This window comes from Lampris incognitus, chromosome 7, assembly GCF_029633865.1.
Source record: "Lampris incognitus isolate fLamInc1 chromosome 7, fLamInc1.hap2, whole genome shotgun sequence".
NCBI lineage: Eukaryota > Metazoa > Chordata > Actinopteri > Lampriformes > Lampridae > Lampris > Lampris incognitus.
The window spans coordinates 62,308,957-62,329,292 of record NC_079217.1 but is presented as its reverse complement, the minus strand read 5'-3'; the positions used below and the strand labels follow the sequence as shown (position 1 = coordinate 62,329,292).

At 46.7% G+C, this 20,336-nt stretch overlaps 1 protein-coding gene across 1 annotated transcript in view; it reads left to right on the top strand.

Annotated features, from left to right (window-relative positions):
* The window catches only part of hif1al (hypoxia inducible factor 1 subunit alpha, like), a 54,745-nt gene that overhangs the window by 23,565 nt on the left and 10,844 nt on the right, over positions 1–20,336 (top strand). Inside the window, exons 2-9 of the mRNA XM_056283838.1 lie at positions 1–93; positions 1,437–1,594; positions 8,203–8,287; positions 10,011–10,126; positions 11,291–11,484; positions 11,756–11,862; positions 14,763–14,910; positions 15,789–16,072. The exon at positions 1–93 is cut by the window's left edge and continues 98 nt beyond it. Coding sequence (XP_056139813.1) covers positions 1–93; positions 1,437–1,594; positions 8,203–8,287; positions 10,011–10,126; positions 11,291–11,484; positions 11,756–11,862; positions 14,763–14,910; positions 15,789–16,072 — 1,185 coding nt within the window. The remainder of the gene's footprint in view (positions 94–1,436; positions 1,595–8,202; positions 8,288–10,010; positions 10,127–11,290; positions 11,485–11,755; positions 11,863–14,762; positions 14,911–15,788; positions 16,073–20,336) is intronic.

The following is a 20,336-nucleotide window of genomic DNA, read 5'->3' as shown; positions in this document are numbered from 1 at the left end:
CCCTCCCGCGCCGCGTGTCAGCCCACCTGGACAAGGCCGCCATCATGAGGGTCACCCTCAGCTTCCTACGGATGCATCACCTCCTCAGGGCAGGTAAACGAATCCGCTTTGACTCCCTGTCCTGTCAGTCTGGCGGCAACAGTTCGGCGGTACGTCACCGCCTTCCACCTCATCCGGGTTCCCGATGTCTCGAGGCTTTTAAAATTCGTCTTCATCTGGCTCCCCACCCTGTCACCCACACCTCCCCTGAGCCACCGAAGTGGATCTGTGGGTTAAATTAAAGGAGCGTCTTACACTTTAAGGATCATTTCACTTTTTTTACGACCCAAGTCTTGTGTCATTGTCCATACTAGGGGTGGGAATCACAGAGTAACTCGTGATGCGATACTGTGACGATACGTTGCCCATGGTAACGATGATACGGCGAGTCTGAGATACTCGATACATTGCGAGACAATCGTCTGTGATCATCTATAAAAATGTCGGTGTTTGGCGCCAGTGTATCGATAATGTATCACAAGAAGAAATATTAACGATATATTCCAGTATCGGTATTTTGTCCCACCCCTAGTCCATATCGGTTATGATGTCATTTTACTCACCAGCTCCATTGTGGAGATTTGGGACTCGGGACCCCTGCTGGACACAGCTTGGTAATGCGATCCCTAAACCTGTCCTTGAAACAGCAACAAAACGCCACCCGCTGTCTCAGCTAGACTGGACATGACTCTCATTATCAGTGACTTCTCAGCTGCGTTGGACAGATAGATGACGACAGAATATTATTGATGATCGATCATCACTAATATTGGACATTTCCAGTAATGTGTGGTTCAGAGAACTGGGTTAAGCACGTCTGATGTGTTCAGTTGCCTGTGCAGGGCTCAGCGTTTTCGGTTCTTGTTTTTCAAAGCCACCCAGCATTGCCGAATTTCGCCACGAGAGGGCACTGTTACATAACCTCGCACGAGCAGGAACAACTTTGGGATCCGTGGAAATATAAAATCCGGGTGAAAATCAGCTAAAAGGTCTGAGTGTTTTTCGGTGAAACTCGGTAAAAACCGAAAACGCTGAGCCTTGCCTGCAAGGCAGCGTTGTCCAGTCCAGTAGTACTGCCGTGCCCAATATCCTAACTGCTTTACACAGTGGCCTGAAATTAAGAACCAGGTTGTAAAAAACACTGAACCATCCTTTAGTTTCTGCTTCATCTGTGTAACTGAAACGTGTTGCTACAGGGTTCGGATGTTGATGTGGCTCGAACACGTGAGAATGAAAATAACCTGGCTAACCTGTTGGGGTTTGGATTCTTGGGCTTTGCAGAAGGACAACTAGTGTAGTTGTGTTTAGCATTTAATGGAACTTGCACAACATCCGGCTCAAATCCTCTCCCGGCTTATGAATGTGTGTCCGTGTGCCGCCTGTCGTCTTCACGTCAGGCGAGGAGCAGGCGGAGGAGCCTAAGCGGGACGAGGACGAGGATTTGATGGACGCTTTCTACCCACGGACGCTGGCCGGCTTTCTCATGGTGATGACCGAGGAGGGAGACATGATCTACCTCTCCGACAGCGTCAGCCGCCACATCGGCATCACACAGGTACTGTCTGCACCGTCGACATTTCTGACTATGATGATGAACATGTGACGACATTGTGATCTGTAGCGAGAGTAGGGTGCAGGTGGAGGAGAGCCCGGAGAGGTGGAGGTATGCACTGGAGAGAAGAGGAATGAAAGTCAGTAGGAGCAAGACGGAATACCTATGCGTGAATGAGAGGGAGGACAGCGGAATGGTCAGGATGCAAGGAGTGGAGGTGACGAAGGCATTTGAGTTTAAATACTTGGGGTCAACTGTCCAAAGTAACGGGGAGTGCAGGAGAGAGGTGAAGAAGAGAGTGCAGGCAGGGTGGAGTGGGTGGAGAAGAGTGTCAGGAGTGATGTGTGACAGAAGGGTACCAGCAAGAGTTAAAGGGAAGGTTTACAAGATGGTAGTGAGACCAGCTATGTTGTATGGTTTGGAGACAGTGGCACTGATGAAAAGACAGGAGGTGGAGCTGGAGGTGGCAGAGGTGAAGATGATAAGATTTTCACTGGGAGTGATGAAGAAGAACAGGATTAGGAACGAGTATATTAGAGGGACAGCTCAGGTTGGACGGTTTAGAGACAAAGCAAGAGAGACAAGATGGAGATGGTTTGGACATGTGTGGAGGAGAGATGCTGGGTATACTGGGAGAAGGATGCTGAATATGGAGCTGCCAGGGAAGAGGAGAAGAGGAAGGCCAAAGAGGAGGTTTATGGATGTGGTGAGGGAGGACATGCAGGTGGCTGGTGTGACAGAGGAAGACGCAGAAGACAGGAAGAAATGGAAACGGATGATCCGCTGTGGCGCCCCCTAACGGCAGCAGCCGAAAGTAGTAGTAGTAGTAGATGATGAACATGTAACGTGCCTTTAGTCGAGCGGTTAGCGATACGGGTTCGCTTCCCGGCCGCGGCAGTTTCTGTGGTTGCGTGGCCTCCTCGAATTCGCCACAGACGAAGAGGATTGATTGATTTAATTTTTGTCTCACGTGATTAGGTAATCTTCATCATAGTCAGCACAATTCTGCACTTGGCAGCACCGCCACCTGCTGTGCCCTGCACGTCTCATGACCTAGTTGTGTCTTCATGGTAGACATGATCTTTGACACAGACCTAAGAATAGATTATTGCATTCTCTTCTCTCTCTCTCTCTCTCTCTTGCGCTCTCTCTCCCCCCCTCTCGGTCCTACTGTCTTCCCCTCTTTCATTCTCTCTTTCTTACACCCACTTTCTCTCTCACTCCCTGCTTCTCTTTCACTCTTCCTTGCTCCCGCTCTCATTGTTTCCGTCTTTCACTCTTGTTGTGTCTTCGTCGAATTCTCTTGCTGTCAGTCTCTCTTCCTCCTCCCTTCAGTCCCTCCTGGTGAGAGGAGTGCCTCTAGAGTCCTGCTAGTTTTTTTAGGGTTACCCCGTCAAGGTCACATGCTCTCTGGCTTTAGACGTCCGTAAGTGCGAGCTGAGGGAATGACAGCCGTGCAGACCGGTGGAGTGGTTCTCAGCTGCTGCTGAGGATATGTGCTAACGCTTCACAATACGTGCATGTAGTAAGTGTTACTTATTGGGTAACAAGGCCCTTATAAGCCCTTATAAAATGCTTATTAACATTACTGTTGTTAATGTGAGCGTCAATAATGAACGTATTTTTGGCCACTAGGTGGCGCTTGCGAACTATGCTAAACCTTCTTTTTCACGCTCGTCTTGGGGTGTAAATCAAATCTGCATAAAACTTTGCACGTAACATCCAAGGACCCTCATGATTAAAGACTATCAAAAGAATGTTGGTAGTCCACAAAATGCAAAAGTTATGACTTATAAGGGCCTCATTACCTATTGACTAACGCTTCCTTTAGTCTTATTAACACAGTAACGTTAATAAGCATCTTACAAGGACTTATAAGGGCCTTATCACTTATTAACTACTTCTTTTAGTCTTATTAACACAGTAATGTTAATAAGCATCTTATAAGGACTTATAAGGGCCTTATTACTTATTAACTACTTCTTTTAGTCTTATTAACACAGTAATGTTAATAAGCATCTTACAAGGACTTATAAGGGTCTTATTACTTCTCAACTACTTCTTTTAGTCTTATTAACACAGTAATGTTAATAAGCATCTTACAAGGACTTATAAGGGCCTTTTTACTTATTAACTACTTCTTTTCGTCTTATTAACACAGTAATGTTAATAAGCATCTTACAAGGACTTATAAGGGCCTTATTACTTAACTACTTCTTTTAGTCTTATTAACACAGTAATGTTAATAAGCATCTTATAAGGACTTATAAGGGCCTTATTACTTATTAACTAACACTTATTACATGCACCTAATGTGAAGCTTTACCTAATATTTTGTTATGTTATTATATGATATTATTAGAATATTATTGTCATGAGAATCGTAGGGAATTTTGCATGCTATCAGTACAAATCATGGTATTTGCTTAGTTATACAACAGTTAGTTCCAACCAAGTAACTTGATTGGACAAGAGGCATTCCGTGAGTGCTGATACAGAGTACAACTGCACTGGGACTTTTGACTATACATGTATCACTCCGCTTTACAGGTGTTCTAACAACCGTTAATCACATCAACGATCGTTAGATTGTAACAAACTTGGCACCACACAGATGAACACATTTCCACAAAGAACATTTGGGTTAAATGATGACTGGTCGTCAGGAGAGGACGAAAGGCAGGACAGAAGCCTGGATACTTCAGCGCAAGCCTGCAGGTGCGCTCATATGGCGGCAGCCGAGCCAGACAAACTAGAGCAACAAGAGCAAGAAGGAAGCTGTAAGGCAAACAACATAGGCTTTAAACTGCTTTCAGACTTGGCCAAGTCTCAAAAATACAAACTTCAACATCCGGTCCGTTAAGAAGACCGAGCTGAATGCAGTCCTGAGGCGGTTTTATGGATCCATTTGGACAGCTAAAGGGGAGCTCTAGGGTATCAGCAGCTACCTTCTTGGGCTTTGGGCTGGTTTAAATCCTTACAGCACCACCGAGCCTCCGGTTCATGGAATTTAAGGCAGCGCCCAGAATTCCTATCAGCTAATAAGGATTTCAGAGGTTTTGTAAAAGGGATTAGAAGGGCAGGGAAAGACAAAGAACCCCCCCCCCACACACACACATTTCACCCGAAGACCAGCACATCTTAAAATATTCTGCAACACCAAGTCCAGACAATCCACAAGGTTTACCGAACAAGGTCAGGTACGATATTCAGTTGCAAATTTGGACGCAGTGGCAAAGAGGGGAATCGGGATGACTCACTCATCCTAAAACGTGATGAGAGTGGAACAAAAGTATTTCTCCATGACGTTCAGCGAAGAAACACAAAAATCATAAAGACCCACTGGAGAGGGAGATGGAGAAAATCGGGGGGGGGGGGCGCCAAGTCTGTGGAGCGAGGAAATCCCCCTCTCCCCGGTAGCATCTCTCGAAAAATTCCTGAGCACAGTTGGGCCTGAAGCAGAAGCCCTCTATGTGCAGGACAGGACGGTGACAGCTGCAGCGCACGGCTTCCGGTATACCGCCCTTCCCCAGGGAGGCAACCAGCTGCCGCAGATGTTACCCAGGTCGAGCAAAGAGGCAGGGACACACTCACGTCCTCCACCAACCACAGCCCGAGAGCCACTTCCTTCACAGAAACGCTGATGCGGGAGGCGAGGCGAGGGAGCTCGTGGCAGGGAGTGGGCGTAGGTGAGACGCCTTACACGAACCCTCAGAGGCTATGATGTGAATTTTAAATTATAACGAGTCGCGGAACATAACAAATATGGACAACAGACTTGCTTGTCTTGCAGGTCTGAAGACCTGCTAAGACGTTGCTGGAGAGCAGGAAATGATGGAGTCTGGTCACACGCCACCAAAGTGACACCCACAGACTCTTACTTCACCGGCTGCGTAATCACTGGAACTATACAGATAAACAAATGGGCGTGATACAAAGTAGCTGGCCTGCGGTAACATGTAGACCTACACAAAGTAACCAGTGTGCAGGAAAATGCTTGTGTTGCTTGGCAACAGTCCAGTCCTAGTCCGGTCGCAGAACTACTATTTGTGTTGGTTGAGCCAAATGAATGATTAGATAAACAAATCATAATCTGTTCTCGCTTTATTACTGTTAACTGATAAATGGCGCTCGTAGAACTGTTGCGCAAAACTCCACCCAGAAAGCCCAGACCTGGGAATAAAGCCCACACCTTCCTGGGGGCCTGTCCTGGCTACGACGTGAACTGCAACCGTCGGCGACTAAACCGGCAACCCACTTCAACCCCTGGGTTGTTGTGAGGAGGGTCTGTGGACACCCAGCAGGACTAAAAAGAAAAACCCGTCCAAGGGCGGGTGAGGTCCTCTGAGAACCAACGGCCATCCATACCTGGAGAGGAGATAGGGACCACCAGGTCCTCCCCCTACTGGACCACAATGATGACTCAACCTCGTGCTGAGGGATCAGCTGTGCTCCTACAACCTCCATAGGTTACAGAACTGATGATGATGATGGTGATGATGATTCCTGGGGGCAACAGTGCTGCTTGTTGATATTAATTAGTTGACTCTGATGCAGTGGGCCTAATTGCACTAATGCACACTGCGTCCGTGTTTACTCAGAGCAAGTTTTTGTTAGTAAAAGTCTGAGCGCATGGTGCTTACTGTGCTTACTCTTCATCAGTCTCTGCTTCATCAGAAATAAACAGAACACACCTTCTGTTTATTTCTGATGATATGAGTGTATTGATTACACTTATTTTTTCACTTACGCATACATTATTGGTGCTGCCAATGTGTGTCTATTTGTATATATATATTGTAACGTACACGAGTAAGCGGACATGTTGGCTCCTTTAGTCGACTGGTGACGTTGTCGCCTGCGGTGCGGGAAGTACGGGTTCGCGTCCCGGCTGTGGCGGTATCGGGGCTTCGCTGGTATATAGGTAGATATATGTTGTACTGCTGGGGAGTTGCACTTAATTTTGTTGTACAGCTGTGCAATGACAAATGAAGGCATTCATTCGTTCTGGTAGAGTAGCGGTCTATTCTGTTGCCTACCAACACGGGGATCGCCGGTTCAAATCCCTGTGTTACCTCCAGCTTGGTCGGGCGTCCCTCCAGACACAATTGGCTGCACTAGCGCCTCCTCTGGTCGGTCGAGGCTCCTGTTCGGGGGGTGGGGTAATAGCGTGATCCTCCCACGCGCTACGTCCCCCTGGTGAAACTCCTCACTGTCAGGTGAAAAGAAGCGGCTGGTGACTCCTCATGTATGGGAGGAGGCATGTGGTAGTCTGCAGCCCTCCCCGGATCAACAGAGGGGGCGGAGCAGAGATCGGCACGGCTCGGATGAGTGGGGTGATTGGACGGATACAGTTGGGGAGAAAAGGGGGAGGGGTTTCAAAAAAGAAGGCTATAGAAGACACGCCTACCACATTGTATATAATGAGATATGTGATTGTTAATTTGCACTAATGTGTGAGTCTTGAATGTGTGAGTCACTTGGGAAAAAGTGGTCTCTGTCGCGCGGAACTCGATCCCTTTCGCGCACCTTTGAAGTCCTTCAGCATCTCTCACGCACCTTCGTTTCCCCTCGCGATTTTCGCTCGGCCTTTGTCCGTGTCATTGCCCGGTCCGCACCGGAAACACGATTTGTTTGTTTGTGCGAACATGCGTCTACTTCCTGCCACCGCTATCGTTTTACGGTGCTGCTGAAAAGCGTCTTCTCCCTGATATCGTGGGCTCTCTTGCCTTTTCCGCGCATGCGCTGAACAAATCGGGTTTCCGGGACGGATTGGGGATCGGGGCGTTATTATGAAACCCACTGCTTTTCTGGGCACTCTGTCTCTGATTGGCCGGTACTCGTCGCCTCCGTTGGTTGGTTAAGTTTAGGGTTAGGGTGGGGTTAGGGATAGGGTTAGCCAATCAGAGATACTGTAGGGGCGGGTCTTTCTAGTCGTGCCCAGAAAAGCAGTGGGATCCATAATAACGCGGGATCGGGTAATGACGTGTCATTATGGATCCCACTGCTTTTCTTGGCAAGACACGCCCCGTGTAGCATCCAGGCGCTAGGATTCTAGGAAGACCCACCCCTACTCTGCCTCTGATTAGCTAACCTTGAACCTAACTCCGCCCTAACCCTAACCCTAACCCTAACCAACCAGCGGAGGCAACGAGTACTGGCCAATCAGAGGCAGAGTGCCCAGAAAAGCAGTGGGATCCATAATAACGTGGTAATGACAGGGCCCTTCCCACGGATCTCCCCACCAACGCCTGCCTCACACAACAGCGCCCCCTCCCGAGCCCCGCCCCCCTCTCAGCCCCTTCCCCACTTCTTAGCATTTTTTCAGAATCCTGCAGTGGGTGGAGTTGGGCTGAGACCGGGAGGGGAAGTTACACTTTAATTCAACTTTGTATTTTTCACATTTGTTGCTTTTCAGGTCATGACTGGTGTTGTTAGATCTGGTGTGTAGTTGTCAGATTGTGTTATGACCTGTCCGAGGTTTAGTGTCATAAATATATTGTAGTCTGTTTATAACTTTGCCTTTCCCCCCCGTCCTGTTACCTGTTTTTGTGTTTTGTGTTTTGTTTTTCCTGCGGTTGTGTCAATGATGTTGTTGTTTCCGTGTACAGCTGGAGTTACTGGGCCAGAGTGTGTACGACTTCGTCCACCCCTGCGACCAGGAAGAACTCAGAGAGCAGCTGATGCCAAGGCCAGGTCAGTCCGACAGACCTCCGGGAGGTGGAAGCTGTCTGTTCATTTATCTGAAACCATCAAAACAACACAGACCAACATACAGACATGTGACCTCAGAAAGGTCCGTCGCCTACCAGCACGAGGATCGCGGGTTCAAATCCCCGTGTCACCTCCGGCTTGGTCGGGCGTCCCTCCAGACACAATTGGCTATATCTGCGGGTGGGAAGCCGGATGTGGGTGTGTATCCTGGTCGCTGCACTAGCGCCTCCTCTGGTCGGTCGGGGCGCCTGTTAAGGGGGGAGGGGGAACGGGGGGGGGGGATAGCATGATCCTCCCACGCGCTACGTCCCCCCTGGCGAAACTCCTCACTGTCAGGTGAAAAGAAGCAGCTGGCGACTCCACATGTATGGGAGGAGGCATGTGGTAGTCTGCAGCCCTCCCCGGATCAGCAGAGGGGGTGGAGCAGAGACCGGGACGGCTCAGGAGAGTGGGGTAATGGGCCAAGGACAACTGGGGAGAAACTAGGGGGGGGGTCAGAAAGGTCTTGACACCAGGACTGGCTTTCCGTCGCCCTTGTTTTAATGTTAGACTGACATAGTGGAGATATAAACGCGACTCTCGACATGTACAGTCAGAAACGGATGGAAATCAGCCACAAAATACTCCACAGTACCGGAAAGTACTCACTAATACTCAGTACTTTGACATGTAGAAGTAAAGCTAGCTCACAACAACTGACCAACAGACTTAAACAAATCCAAGAAGACATCGAGGCCTGTTGGCCACTGCGTGCATCCAACTGACCGTCATTTGGCTTCAGGTCCCCCCCTTATCTACAATTACCCCACACTTCACACCCGGCTTCCCCACCCGCAGACTCGGCCAACTGTGTCTGTAGAGACAAGCCGGGTGGGCAACGGAATAGACCGCGGCGCCACCCAGGCGCCACCCGGGTTCATGCAAATCAAGCTGTACACTGTCGAGGTCACTGCTGCACGCCATGTTTGTAGTCTTTCGTGCGCAACCTGAAAACAGGGACTTACGTACGGAAGTGTGTCATCTCACGGGCAAGTCTGCATCTGCTAAACGGGTCACGTGTCTGGGAGTGTTCTCATTCATCCAGGTCGTCATGGTTATCCAAAGGAGTTGAATCAAGTGCAACTGGACTTGGTATATATCCGTGAAGACGTTTCGCCTCTCATCCATGAGGCTTCCTCAGTTGGTGCCTTTCTGACTAGACCAAGCTAGTCTGACTGGCTGCTGACGAGACTCAGATATTTATCCTCTTTGGAGTCGTTGTCAGAGCTATAGATGTCCATGGCTCTTTGTGATCCGATGTAAATGCTGAGTCTCATCAGCAGCCAGTCAGACTAGCTTGGTCTAGTCAGAAAGGCACCAACTGAGGAAGCCTCTTGGATGAGAGGCGAAACGTCTTCACGGATACATACCAAGTCCAGTTGCACTTGATCCAGCTCCTTTGGATAAACGGGTCACCATCACCACATCGTGCTGATTACAGGTAAATGGTTATCATTGTGTCACGTTGTGTCACGTTTTGAGGATATTACACAACTGTTAGAATCCGTTTTGCAGACCTGATTTCTTCTGCATCATAGGAAGTGGATCAAGGAGCTTACGAGCGAGCTGAGGGACGTGTGTTGGATATTATTCTGTATCTGCTTGTGTGTGTGTGTGTGTGTGTGTGTGTGTGTGTGTGTGTGTGTGTGTGTGTGTGTGTGTGCAGGTTTGTCTAAGAATCCCCCCTCAGAGCAACAAACTGAGAGAAACTTCTTCCTGCGTGTGAAGAGTACTTTGACCAACAGAGGGCGCACTGTCAACATCAAATCTGCCACCTGGAAGGTTTGGTTTACGCACACGCACACGCGCGCGCACACACACACACACACACACGCACACACGGGCACTCTTCCTATCTCTGCTACTTCCTGCATCCAAAAAAGTACTTGTACATACTGACTCTCTCACTCGCTGAATCACAAAAACTCACACTCACTTCACTGCTATGTAGGCTAGATTATTTCCATGTACTGCCAACACACACATACACCCACCCACACACACACACACACACACACACACACACACACACACACACACACACACACACACACACACACAGGGCTGAGATCCAGCAGAACTTGAGATGTGAGTAGCACCACTGGCAAAGTGGCTGGACCACGCAATATTTCTTCTCACACTGAACTCTTCTCATACTGAACTCTTCTCACGCTGAACTCTTCTCACGCTGAACTCTTCTCACACTAAGCTCTTCTCACACCGAACTCTTCTCACACCGAACTCTTCTCACACCGAGCTCTTCTCAAACTGAACTCTTCTCACACTGAACTCTTCTCACACTGAGTTCTTCTCACACTGAACTCTTCTCACACTGAGCTCTTCTCACACTGAACTCTTCTCACACTGAACTCTTCTCACACTGAGTTCTTCTCAAACTGACCTCTTCTCACACTGAACTCTTCTCACACTGAGTTCTTCTCACACTGAACTCTTCTCACACTGAACTCTTCTCACACCGAACTCTTCTCACACCGAGCTCTTCTCACACTGAACTCTTCTCACACTGAACTCTTCTCACACCGAACTCTTCTCACACCGAAATCTTCTCACACTGAACTCTTCTCACACCGAACTCTTCTCACACTGAACTCTTCTCACACCGAACTCTTCTCACACTGAACTCTTCTCACACTGAGCTCTTCTCACACTGAGCTCTTCTCACACTGAGTTCTTCTCACCCCGGACTCTTCTCACACTGAGCTCTTCTCCCCCCGGACTCTTCTCACACTGAGCTCTTCTCAAACTGAACTCTTCTCACACTGAACTCTTCTCACACTGAGCTCTTCTCACACGGAACTCTCATGGGGGGGGGGGGCGCCCCTCCTGTAGTATGACTGCGGCCCGTCCAGTCGGGCGTGGCCTCATTTCCTCACGCACCCGCCAGCGGCCCTAACCGACCTGTTGAACTGTGTCCCGTGTGTCCAGGTGCTCCATTGTACAGGTTACATGCATCCGGTCAGCGGAATCGCGGGTGGCTCCACGTCGCCCCCTGTGGGCAGCGTGATGACCCTGCTGTGTGAGCCCATCCCTCACCCGTCTAGCGTGGAGTTCCCACTAGATACCAGCACCTTCCTCACGCGCCACAGCATGGACCTGCGCTTCACACACTGCGAGGGCAGGTAGGTCGAGTGTGACACACACACACACACACACACACACACACACACACACTTTTATTTATTTACTTACTTTCTGGTCACAGAACAGTAATCAGAATAATCATACAATAAACACAACAAAACATTACATATATAACACGCACAATGAGCAGGGCAAATACCTTACGTTGCTATAATATTCTGAGCAAGGCCTACGGATGGCTTTGCAGTCCTACAACACGACACACACACAAACACACACACACACACACATCCTTCGTTGTATTTGCAGGGTGACGGAGTTGGTGGGCTACGAGCCGGATGATCTGATTGGTCGCTCAGCATACGAGTTCCATCACGCCCTGGACTCTCATCATGTCAACAAGAGCCTACACACATGTGAGTGTGTATGTGTACGTGTGTATGTGTAAGTATGTGTGTCATATGTGTGTCAGCACAGCAAACTTCCTGAGTGTGCCATTCACAAGCTGAAGTGTGTGTTTTACACCAGCACAGGGGTGGTGTTGTTGGTGCTGTCCATCTCACCGTGCGTCTGTCTGCAGCTCTTTTTGTTTTAGTTATTTATTTTTCACAGCAGTACAGATCACCTGTCTACAGACAACGTGGACCAGGTCACGAAACAAGGTTTAAGTCGTGCTGAGGCCACAGTTTTTTGAAAATGGTTTCATTCATCACAAACTGATCATCACAAACTGATCATCACAAACTGATTCATCGCAAACTGATCATCACAAACTGATCATCACAAACTGATCATCACAAACTGATTCATCACAAACTGATCATCGCAAACTGATTTATCACAAACTGATTCATCACAAACTGATCATCACAAACTCATTCATCACAAACTGATTCATCACAAACTGATCATCACAAACTGATCATCACAAGCTGATCATCACAAACTGATCAATCACAAACTGATCATCACAAACTGATCATCACAAACTGATCATCACAAACTCATTCATCACAAACTGATTCATCACAAACTGATTCATCACAAACTGATCATCACAAACTGATCAATCACAAACTGATCATCACAAACTGATCATCACAAACTGATCATCACAAACTAATTCATCACAAACTGATTCATCACAAACTGATCATCACAAACTGATCATCACAAACTGATTCATCACAAACTGATTCATCACAAACTGATTTATCACAAACTGATTCATCACAAACTGATCATCACAAACTGATCATCACAAACTGATCATCGCAAACTGATCATCGCAAACTGATTCATCGCAAACTGATCATCACAAACTAATTCATCACAAACTGATCATCACAAACTGATCATCACAAACTGATTCATCACAAACTGATCATCACAAACTGATTCATCACAAACTCATTCATCACAAACTGATCATCACAAACTGATCATCACAAACTGATCATCACAAACTGATCATCACAAACTCATTCATCGCAAACTCATTCATCACAAACTGATCATCACAAACTAATTCATCACAAACTGATCATCACAAACTCATTCATCACAAACTGATCATCACAAACTGATCATCACAAACTGATCATCACAAACTGATTCATCGCAAACTGATCATCACAAACTGATTCATCACAAACTGATCATCACAAACTGATTCATCGCAAACTGATCATCACAAACTGATTCATCACAAACTGATCATCACAAACTGATCATCACAAACTGATTCATCACAAACTCATTCATCACAAACTGATCATCACAAACTGATCATCACAAACTGATTCATCACAAACTGATCATCACAAACTGATTCATCGCAAACTCATTCATCACAAACTGATCATCACAAACTGATCATCACAAACTGATTTATCACAAACTGATTCATCACAAACTGATCATCACAAACTGAAACAGAAATTGGGGGTTTTTATTTCAGAGATAAGTTGCTCTTGTTTTGTCTCCTTGCTGTTGTTGTTGTGAGGGGTGCGTCTGCTGTAACTTTGTCTGTGTCTTTGTAAACTAATTTTTCTTTTTACCCTGCGTCTTCGTCTGCTAGTGTGTAGTATTATAGTATTACGTCACTTCTGTGTCTTCCTCTGACCTGTCTTCCTGTCTTCACATCTTTTCCTCCAGAGGAAGGTCTTCCCTCATGTCTTTCTTTCTATCATTTGACTCTTCATTATAGTCTGTGTTACAGTCTGCCTTTAACCTGTCTCTCTGGTTCATCTCACCTGTCTCCCTCTGTCTGTCTCTCTGTTCCACCTCACCTCTCTCCCTCTGTCTGTCTCTCTGTTTCATCTCACCTCTCTCCCTCTGTCTCTCTCTCTGTTTCATCTCACCTCTCTCCCTCTGTCTGTCTCTCTGGTTCATCTCACCTCTCTCCCTCTGTCTGTCTCTCTGTTCCACCTCACCTCTCTCCCTCTGTCTGTCTCTCTGTTCCACCTCACCTCTCTCCCTCTGTCTGTCTCTCTGTTTCATCTCACCTCTCTCCCTCTGTCTGTCTCTCTGTTTCATCTCACCTCTCTCCCTCTGTCTCTCTCTCTGTTTCATCTCACCTCTCTCCCTCTGTCTGTCTCTCTGTTTCACCTCACCTCTCTCCCTCTGTCTGTCTCTCTGGTTCACCTCACCTCTCTCCCTCTGTCTGTCTCTCTGTTTCATCTCACCTCTCTCCCTCTGTCTGTCTCTCTGTTTCACCTCACCTCTCTCCCTCTGTCTGTCTCTCTGGTTCACCTCACCTCTCTCCCTCTGTCTGTCTCTCTGTTTCATCTCACCCGTCTCACTCTGTCTGTCTCTCTGGTTCGTCTCACCTCTCTCCCTCTGTCTGTCTCTCTGTTCCACCTCACCTCTCTCCCTCTGTCTGTCTCTCTGTTTCATCTCACCCGTCTCACTCTGTCTGTCTCTCTGGTTCGTCTCACCTCTCTCCCTCTGTCTGTCTCTCTGGTTCGTCTCACCTCTCTCCCTCCGTCTGTCTCTCTGTTTCACCTCACCTCTCTCCCTCTGTCTGTCTCTCTGTTTCGTCTCACCTCTCTCCCTCTGTCTGTCTCTCTGGTTCATCTCACCTCTCTCCCTCTGTCTCTCTGTTTCACCTCACCTCTCTCCCTCTGCCTGTCTCTCTGTTTCACCTCACCTCTCTCCCTCTGTCTATCAGTCTGTTCATTGTATCTTTCTTTATCTTTATCTGTCTGTCTGTCAGTCTCTGATCACACCAACCTGTCTCTCGCTTGGTCTTTCCTTACGGTTTATCTTATCTGTGTGTGTGTGTGTGTGTGTGTGTGTGTGTGTGTGTGTGCAGTGCTGTCTAAGGGCCAGGTGTGTACCAGCCAGTACCGTTTCCTGGCTAAGAGAGGCGGCTTCGTTTGGGCGGAGACTCAGGCCACCGTCCTGTACAACGGCAAGACCTCGCAGCCCGAGGCCGTGGTCTGCCTCAACTTCATACTCAGGTACACCGTCGCTGGGAAACCCAGGTCAGGGGGCCCCGCGGGCTCCCCCGTCTCTGGATAAATGATGTGGGTCACTCAGGTAGCGAAACATAACGCAGATGTGGTGTCCTGTATCAGCCGTAAAGCTGCCGTAAGCAGTCTTGGGACTTTTATGAACCGTGGACCAAAGTCGCTGGGAAAGCGTGATTCTCCTGTGATGGCCCGGCGGCCCGTCCAGGGCGTCTCCCCGCCTGCCGCCCAGTGACTGCTGGGATAGGCTCCAGCCTCCCCGCCGCCCCTGAGAGCAGGATAAGCGGTTCGGATGACGGATGGATGGATTTTGTCTCCATTCACGGTCTGGTATGTGGCGCTGTAGAGAAGCGTGGGAGATCTAGTGGCGTTCTAGAAAAACGCCTCCTAAGATATCCAGCCATGAGGTAATGTGTCTGCAACTGCGGTTATGATCCCATCTGTGTGTGCAGTAAGTCATTTCATCAGGTTTGATGAGGAGTCCAACCCACACACAGGCGTTTTGAGTCATTGCTGCATTCCGCAGTATTTTGGTGGGTGATGTCGTTTCAGTGTGTTGGTCATGTCGAGGCATCAAATTTAAACCGAGACTGAGTAAATGAAAAACCCTCATAGCATCTTGGAGTCAGTTCTACTTGTTTTCTTCTCACCTGTAGTTTATACTTCGCCGCCCCAGTGACCCCGTAACCTCATACATCATGTTCTGAAGACCATGAGTTACGAGTAACCTCCCGAAGAAGCCTCCATTCAAGTGTCTGTTTGGTGTAAACTGACAGTAAAGTATTTCGTCTTCTCTACTTCCTCTTTTCTCTCGCTCCTTCCCTCCTCTCGGCCCTCTTCCTCGCCTCCCTTCTCCGGTTCTGCTGCAGTGTGGTGGAGCAGCCGGACGTCATGTTTTCCATGGAGCAAACCTGTTGTGCCCTCCAGGCGGAAGGGGAGCCCCGTTCCCCAGCGGCAGCAGTCGGGAATGCTGACCGCCTGGAGCCCACCCCCACCAGGGATATTAAGAAGACCCCGACTGGTACTGCTCAGACTGGTGACGCCCGTGTCAGGACCGACGGCGCCATAGAGCTCTTCTTCAAACTAGAGGAGAACTCGGAGAACCTTCTGCAGCTGGCCCCGCAGGCTGAAGACACCATCGTGTCACTTCCAGGTAGTCGGACACAACCGATACAGGGAGTTCATCAAAACTATCACACGCTGTAATAATGATAATGCTATTAATAGTAATGGCGATGATAATGTTAATAACAATAATGATATAAAAGACGACGATGATAATGATGATGATGATGGTGCTGATATTCTAAAGCTACAGTCCTGAATCTATGTCCTTTCCACCACCTTCTATTGCTGGTCTATTTGATGCAAATCCATGTGCATCCAAATCATGAGCGATTTAGTAGCTGCAAATTTTAATAGGAAAAATGATGGGAATCTGGGCGGCATAGCGGTCTATTCCGTTGCCTACCAACACGGGGATCGCCGGTTCGAATCCCCGTGTTACCTCCGGCTTGGTCAGGCGTTCCTTCAGACACCATTAGTCGTGTCTGTGGGTGGGAAGCCGGATGTGGGTGTGTGTCCTGGTCGCCGCACTAGCGCCTCCTCTGGCCGGTCAGGGCATCTGTTCAGGGGGGAGGGGGAACTGGGGGGAATAGCGTGATTCTCCGTCGATCCTCCGAATAGCGTGATCCTTCCGTCAAGATGGTATCCACCCAAATGGCCCGGTGTCACGCATTTTAACTGACACCTACAAACCACACTACCTCCCCCTTGTGGTCAGGAGGGCCTACTACTACCTCTCTCAGATGGAATCCAGCACTGTTGTCTATTCCGGTATTGATTAGAAATAGAAGGAACGGAGTGTACTCAATTATTGGGGTACACCAGTCTAATTTGTTACCTATTCCACGACAACCTCAGACTGCCACAAGGGCCCCTATTATCTCAGCAAAGCTAGCTTTACTCAGTATCAGATCTCTCGCCATCAAATCATGTTTAGTACATGACATTATAACGTCCTACAATTTAGATTGCTTGTTTCTTACTGAGAGGGGGTTAACCGAAGGCAACGGTGCTACTGTTCTCAACGAGACAGAAAACGTTTGTTTTATGAATACCCGCCGGACTGGCAAGAAAGGAGGAGGAGTAGCTGCCTTATTTCAAGATGTTTTCCAGTGCAAAGAGATTTTACTTGGTGATTTTACGTCTTTTGAGTACCTCAGTTTTATATTGACGGGTGCTCCCAAAATTCTATTTTGAACCATTTACAGACCTCCAAGATATTTTGTTAATTTTACTGATGATTTTACTGAACTACTGTCAGCTATTACTATTGATTATACCGTCTTTAACACAAAAGGGGATTTTAACATTCATATAGATAATAACATGGACAATAACGCCAAAGATCTCTTTGCCCTACTTGACACTTTTGATCTCTCGCAACATGTGAACGAGCCCATGCACACTCGAGGCCACGTTCTAGATTTGGTTATCTCTAAAGGTCTCGACATTTCATCCGTTACGGTCAAGGCTCCAAAAGTTGTTCCTGTTCGTGTGAGGTTACGTAACAGTGCCCTCTTGTGGCGAAATTCGGCAATGCTGGATGGCTTTGAAAAATAAAAACCAAAAACGCTGAGCCCTGGTTATGGTTAAGGACTTCACCCCTTTCTGATCAATGCTGTGTCTCCTTTGACTTACTCATCGCACTGAATGTTCAAAGTAGCTCTGTATCTGTTAAGAAGAGGTGTATAAATGAGAGTGCTAGTGCTGAGTTTATGGAGACAATAACTATGTCACAAACCACGGGTTCAGAGTCAGTTGCCGTACTCCTGGATAATTATAACTTGAAAATTCCGGACGCCATGGATGTTGTTGCACCGGTAAAAGTCAAGAAAACTGAGCAAAAAGAAGGCACCTTGGAGAAATACCATGATGGTAAAAGCGCTGAAAAGAGAATGCAGGGAAGCCAAATGCAAATGGAGGAAAACTAAACTTCAAATCCGCTGCGACCTGTATAAACAAAGCCTTTATAATTTTAACTATGAGTTATGCAAGGCTAGATAGCTACATTTTTCTAATTTGATTAACGGGAACATTAATAATACCCACACTTGTGGTTGTCATGGGTGACAAGCTTACAACCCCCCCCCCAAAACAGATAGTCCCAGAACTCCTCTCCACAGAGAAATGTAATGAATTTGCTTGCTTTTTTGCTGAAAAAGTTAAAACTATTAGACAGACCATCAACGCCACACATTCAAGCAATAAAACTATGCAGTCTCTAGGATCATCTAGAAATAATCTGGTCATTATGTCACCATTTAATACCATTGAGCAAGAAACTCTAGCGGAAACAGTTCGCCATCGTAAATCATCATCATGTTGTCTTGACGCACTGCCATCTGATTTTTATTAAAACTGTTCTCAACTCTGTAAAAATGGAGTTACATCAAATAGTTAATAGCTCACTGCTATGCGGCACTTTCCCCAAGTCACTAAAAATAGCTGCCATTAAGCCACTCCTAAAAAAGAGAACTCTGGATACCTCTGTGTTAAATAACTATAGACCAGTTAAAATCTTCCTTTTATAGCTAAGATCATCGAGAAAGTTGTTTCTAATCACCTCAACCTTTTTTTTTTTTAACTCAAATGCTCATTTTGACAAATATCCATCAGGTTTCCGACCTAACCACCGCACTGAAACAGCTCTTATAAAAGTGTTAAATGACATATGGCTGAATACTGACTCAAGTAAAATATCCATTCTGGTTTTACTTGATCTCAGTGCAGCATTTGACACTGTAGATCACAGAATATTGTTGGACAGGCTGGAACATTGGGTAGGACTTTCCAAAGCAGTCCTTAATTGGTTCAGGTCTTATTTAGAAGACTGAAGTTACTTCATCACCATTGGCAGTTGTGAATCAGATAGAGTGGCTATGACATGTGGAAACCCCCAAGGATCAGTTCTTGGTCCTCTTCTGTTTAATCTGTACATGCTGCCTTTAGGCCAAATTCTTCAGAACAACAACATGGGTTACCATAGTTACACAGATGATAATCAGATATATCTGGCTCTCTCACCCGATGATCTCAGCCCAATAGACTCACTGTGTCACTGTTTGGAGCAGATAAACAATTGGTTGAGCCAAAACTTTCTTCAATTAAATAAGGAAAAACCGAGATTATTGTGTTTGGCAACAAAGAGAAGAGAACTAGGTAACACTTTAGTATGGGGAAGATAAAAAAACTTAATTACTAGTAAATTAGTAATGATCAAGATGTCACTTTAGTATGGGGAACATATTCTAAGTAACAAAAACTTAATTTACAGTAAATTAACACTATGAACACTTGTAGTTTTGTGTGTTGTTATGTAAGAACAGACCATATTCATTAAGTGTTAGTAAGGGAGAATAACTCTTCTTGTGGTACTACCACCTTATAAAGGCCATACTAAGCAAAGCATATTGAGATGGTACTACTAATAAGCAATACTTCTGAGGTTATAGAGGGAAAACTCATAGTTAATGGCTTACTGGTTGTATAATAAGGCCATGCAGAATAAGGCATTAATGTGTATGTAATAATGACCAATTAAGAGCCAATATGTTGCTAATTTGCATGCTAATAAGCACCTAATTAATGGTGACTACGTTCCCCATACTAAAGTGTTACCGAGAACTATTATAAATAACTCAAGTCTCGAGCTCTAAAAACCAAAGACCAAGTCCAAAATCTTGGCGTTTAATAGACCCAGATCTCACGTTCACCAGCCATATCGAAGCAATCACTAAAACAGCCTTCTATCATCTTAAAGTTATAGCCAGAATCAAGGGTCTGGTATCCCAAAATGACCAAGAGAAGATCATCCATGCTTTTATCTCCAGTAGAATTGATTACTGTAACAGTCTCTTAACTGGTCTTCCCAAAAAGACCCTTAAACAGCTGCAGCTTATTCAGAATGCTGCTGCTAGTGTTTTAACCAGGACCAAGAGACCAGAGCACATCACTCCAGTCCTGAAATCTTTACACTGGCTTCCAGTTAGTTACAGAATAGATTTTAAAGTGCTGCTACTTGTCTACAAATCACTGAATGGTGTAGGCCCCTGACATGCTCGAAGAGTAGAAACCGGGTAGGGCTCTAAGATCCATGGACTCGGATCACTTCGTCCAGCCCAGAGTCCAAACCAGACATGGCGAAGCAGCATTCAGCTGCTATGCTGCATGCAACTGGAACAAACCACCAGAAGATCTTAGATGTGCCCCAAACATAGCCATTTTTAAATCTAGGTTAAAAACCTTTCTTCTTTCTTGTGCCGATGAGCATTAAAACTTGCACCTCGTTGCGACTGCACTTTAATTCTGGAAGTAGATCTCTAGTCACTCCTGGCAGGAAGTGACTATGTTTT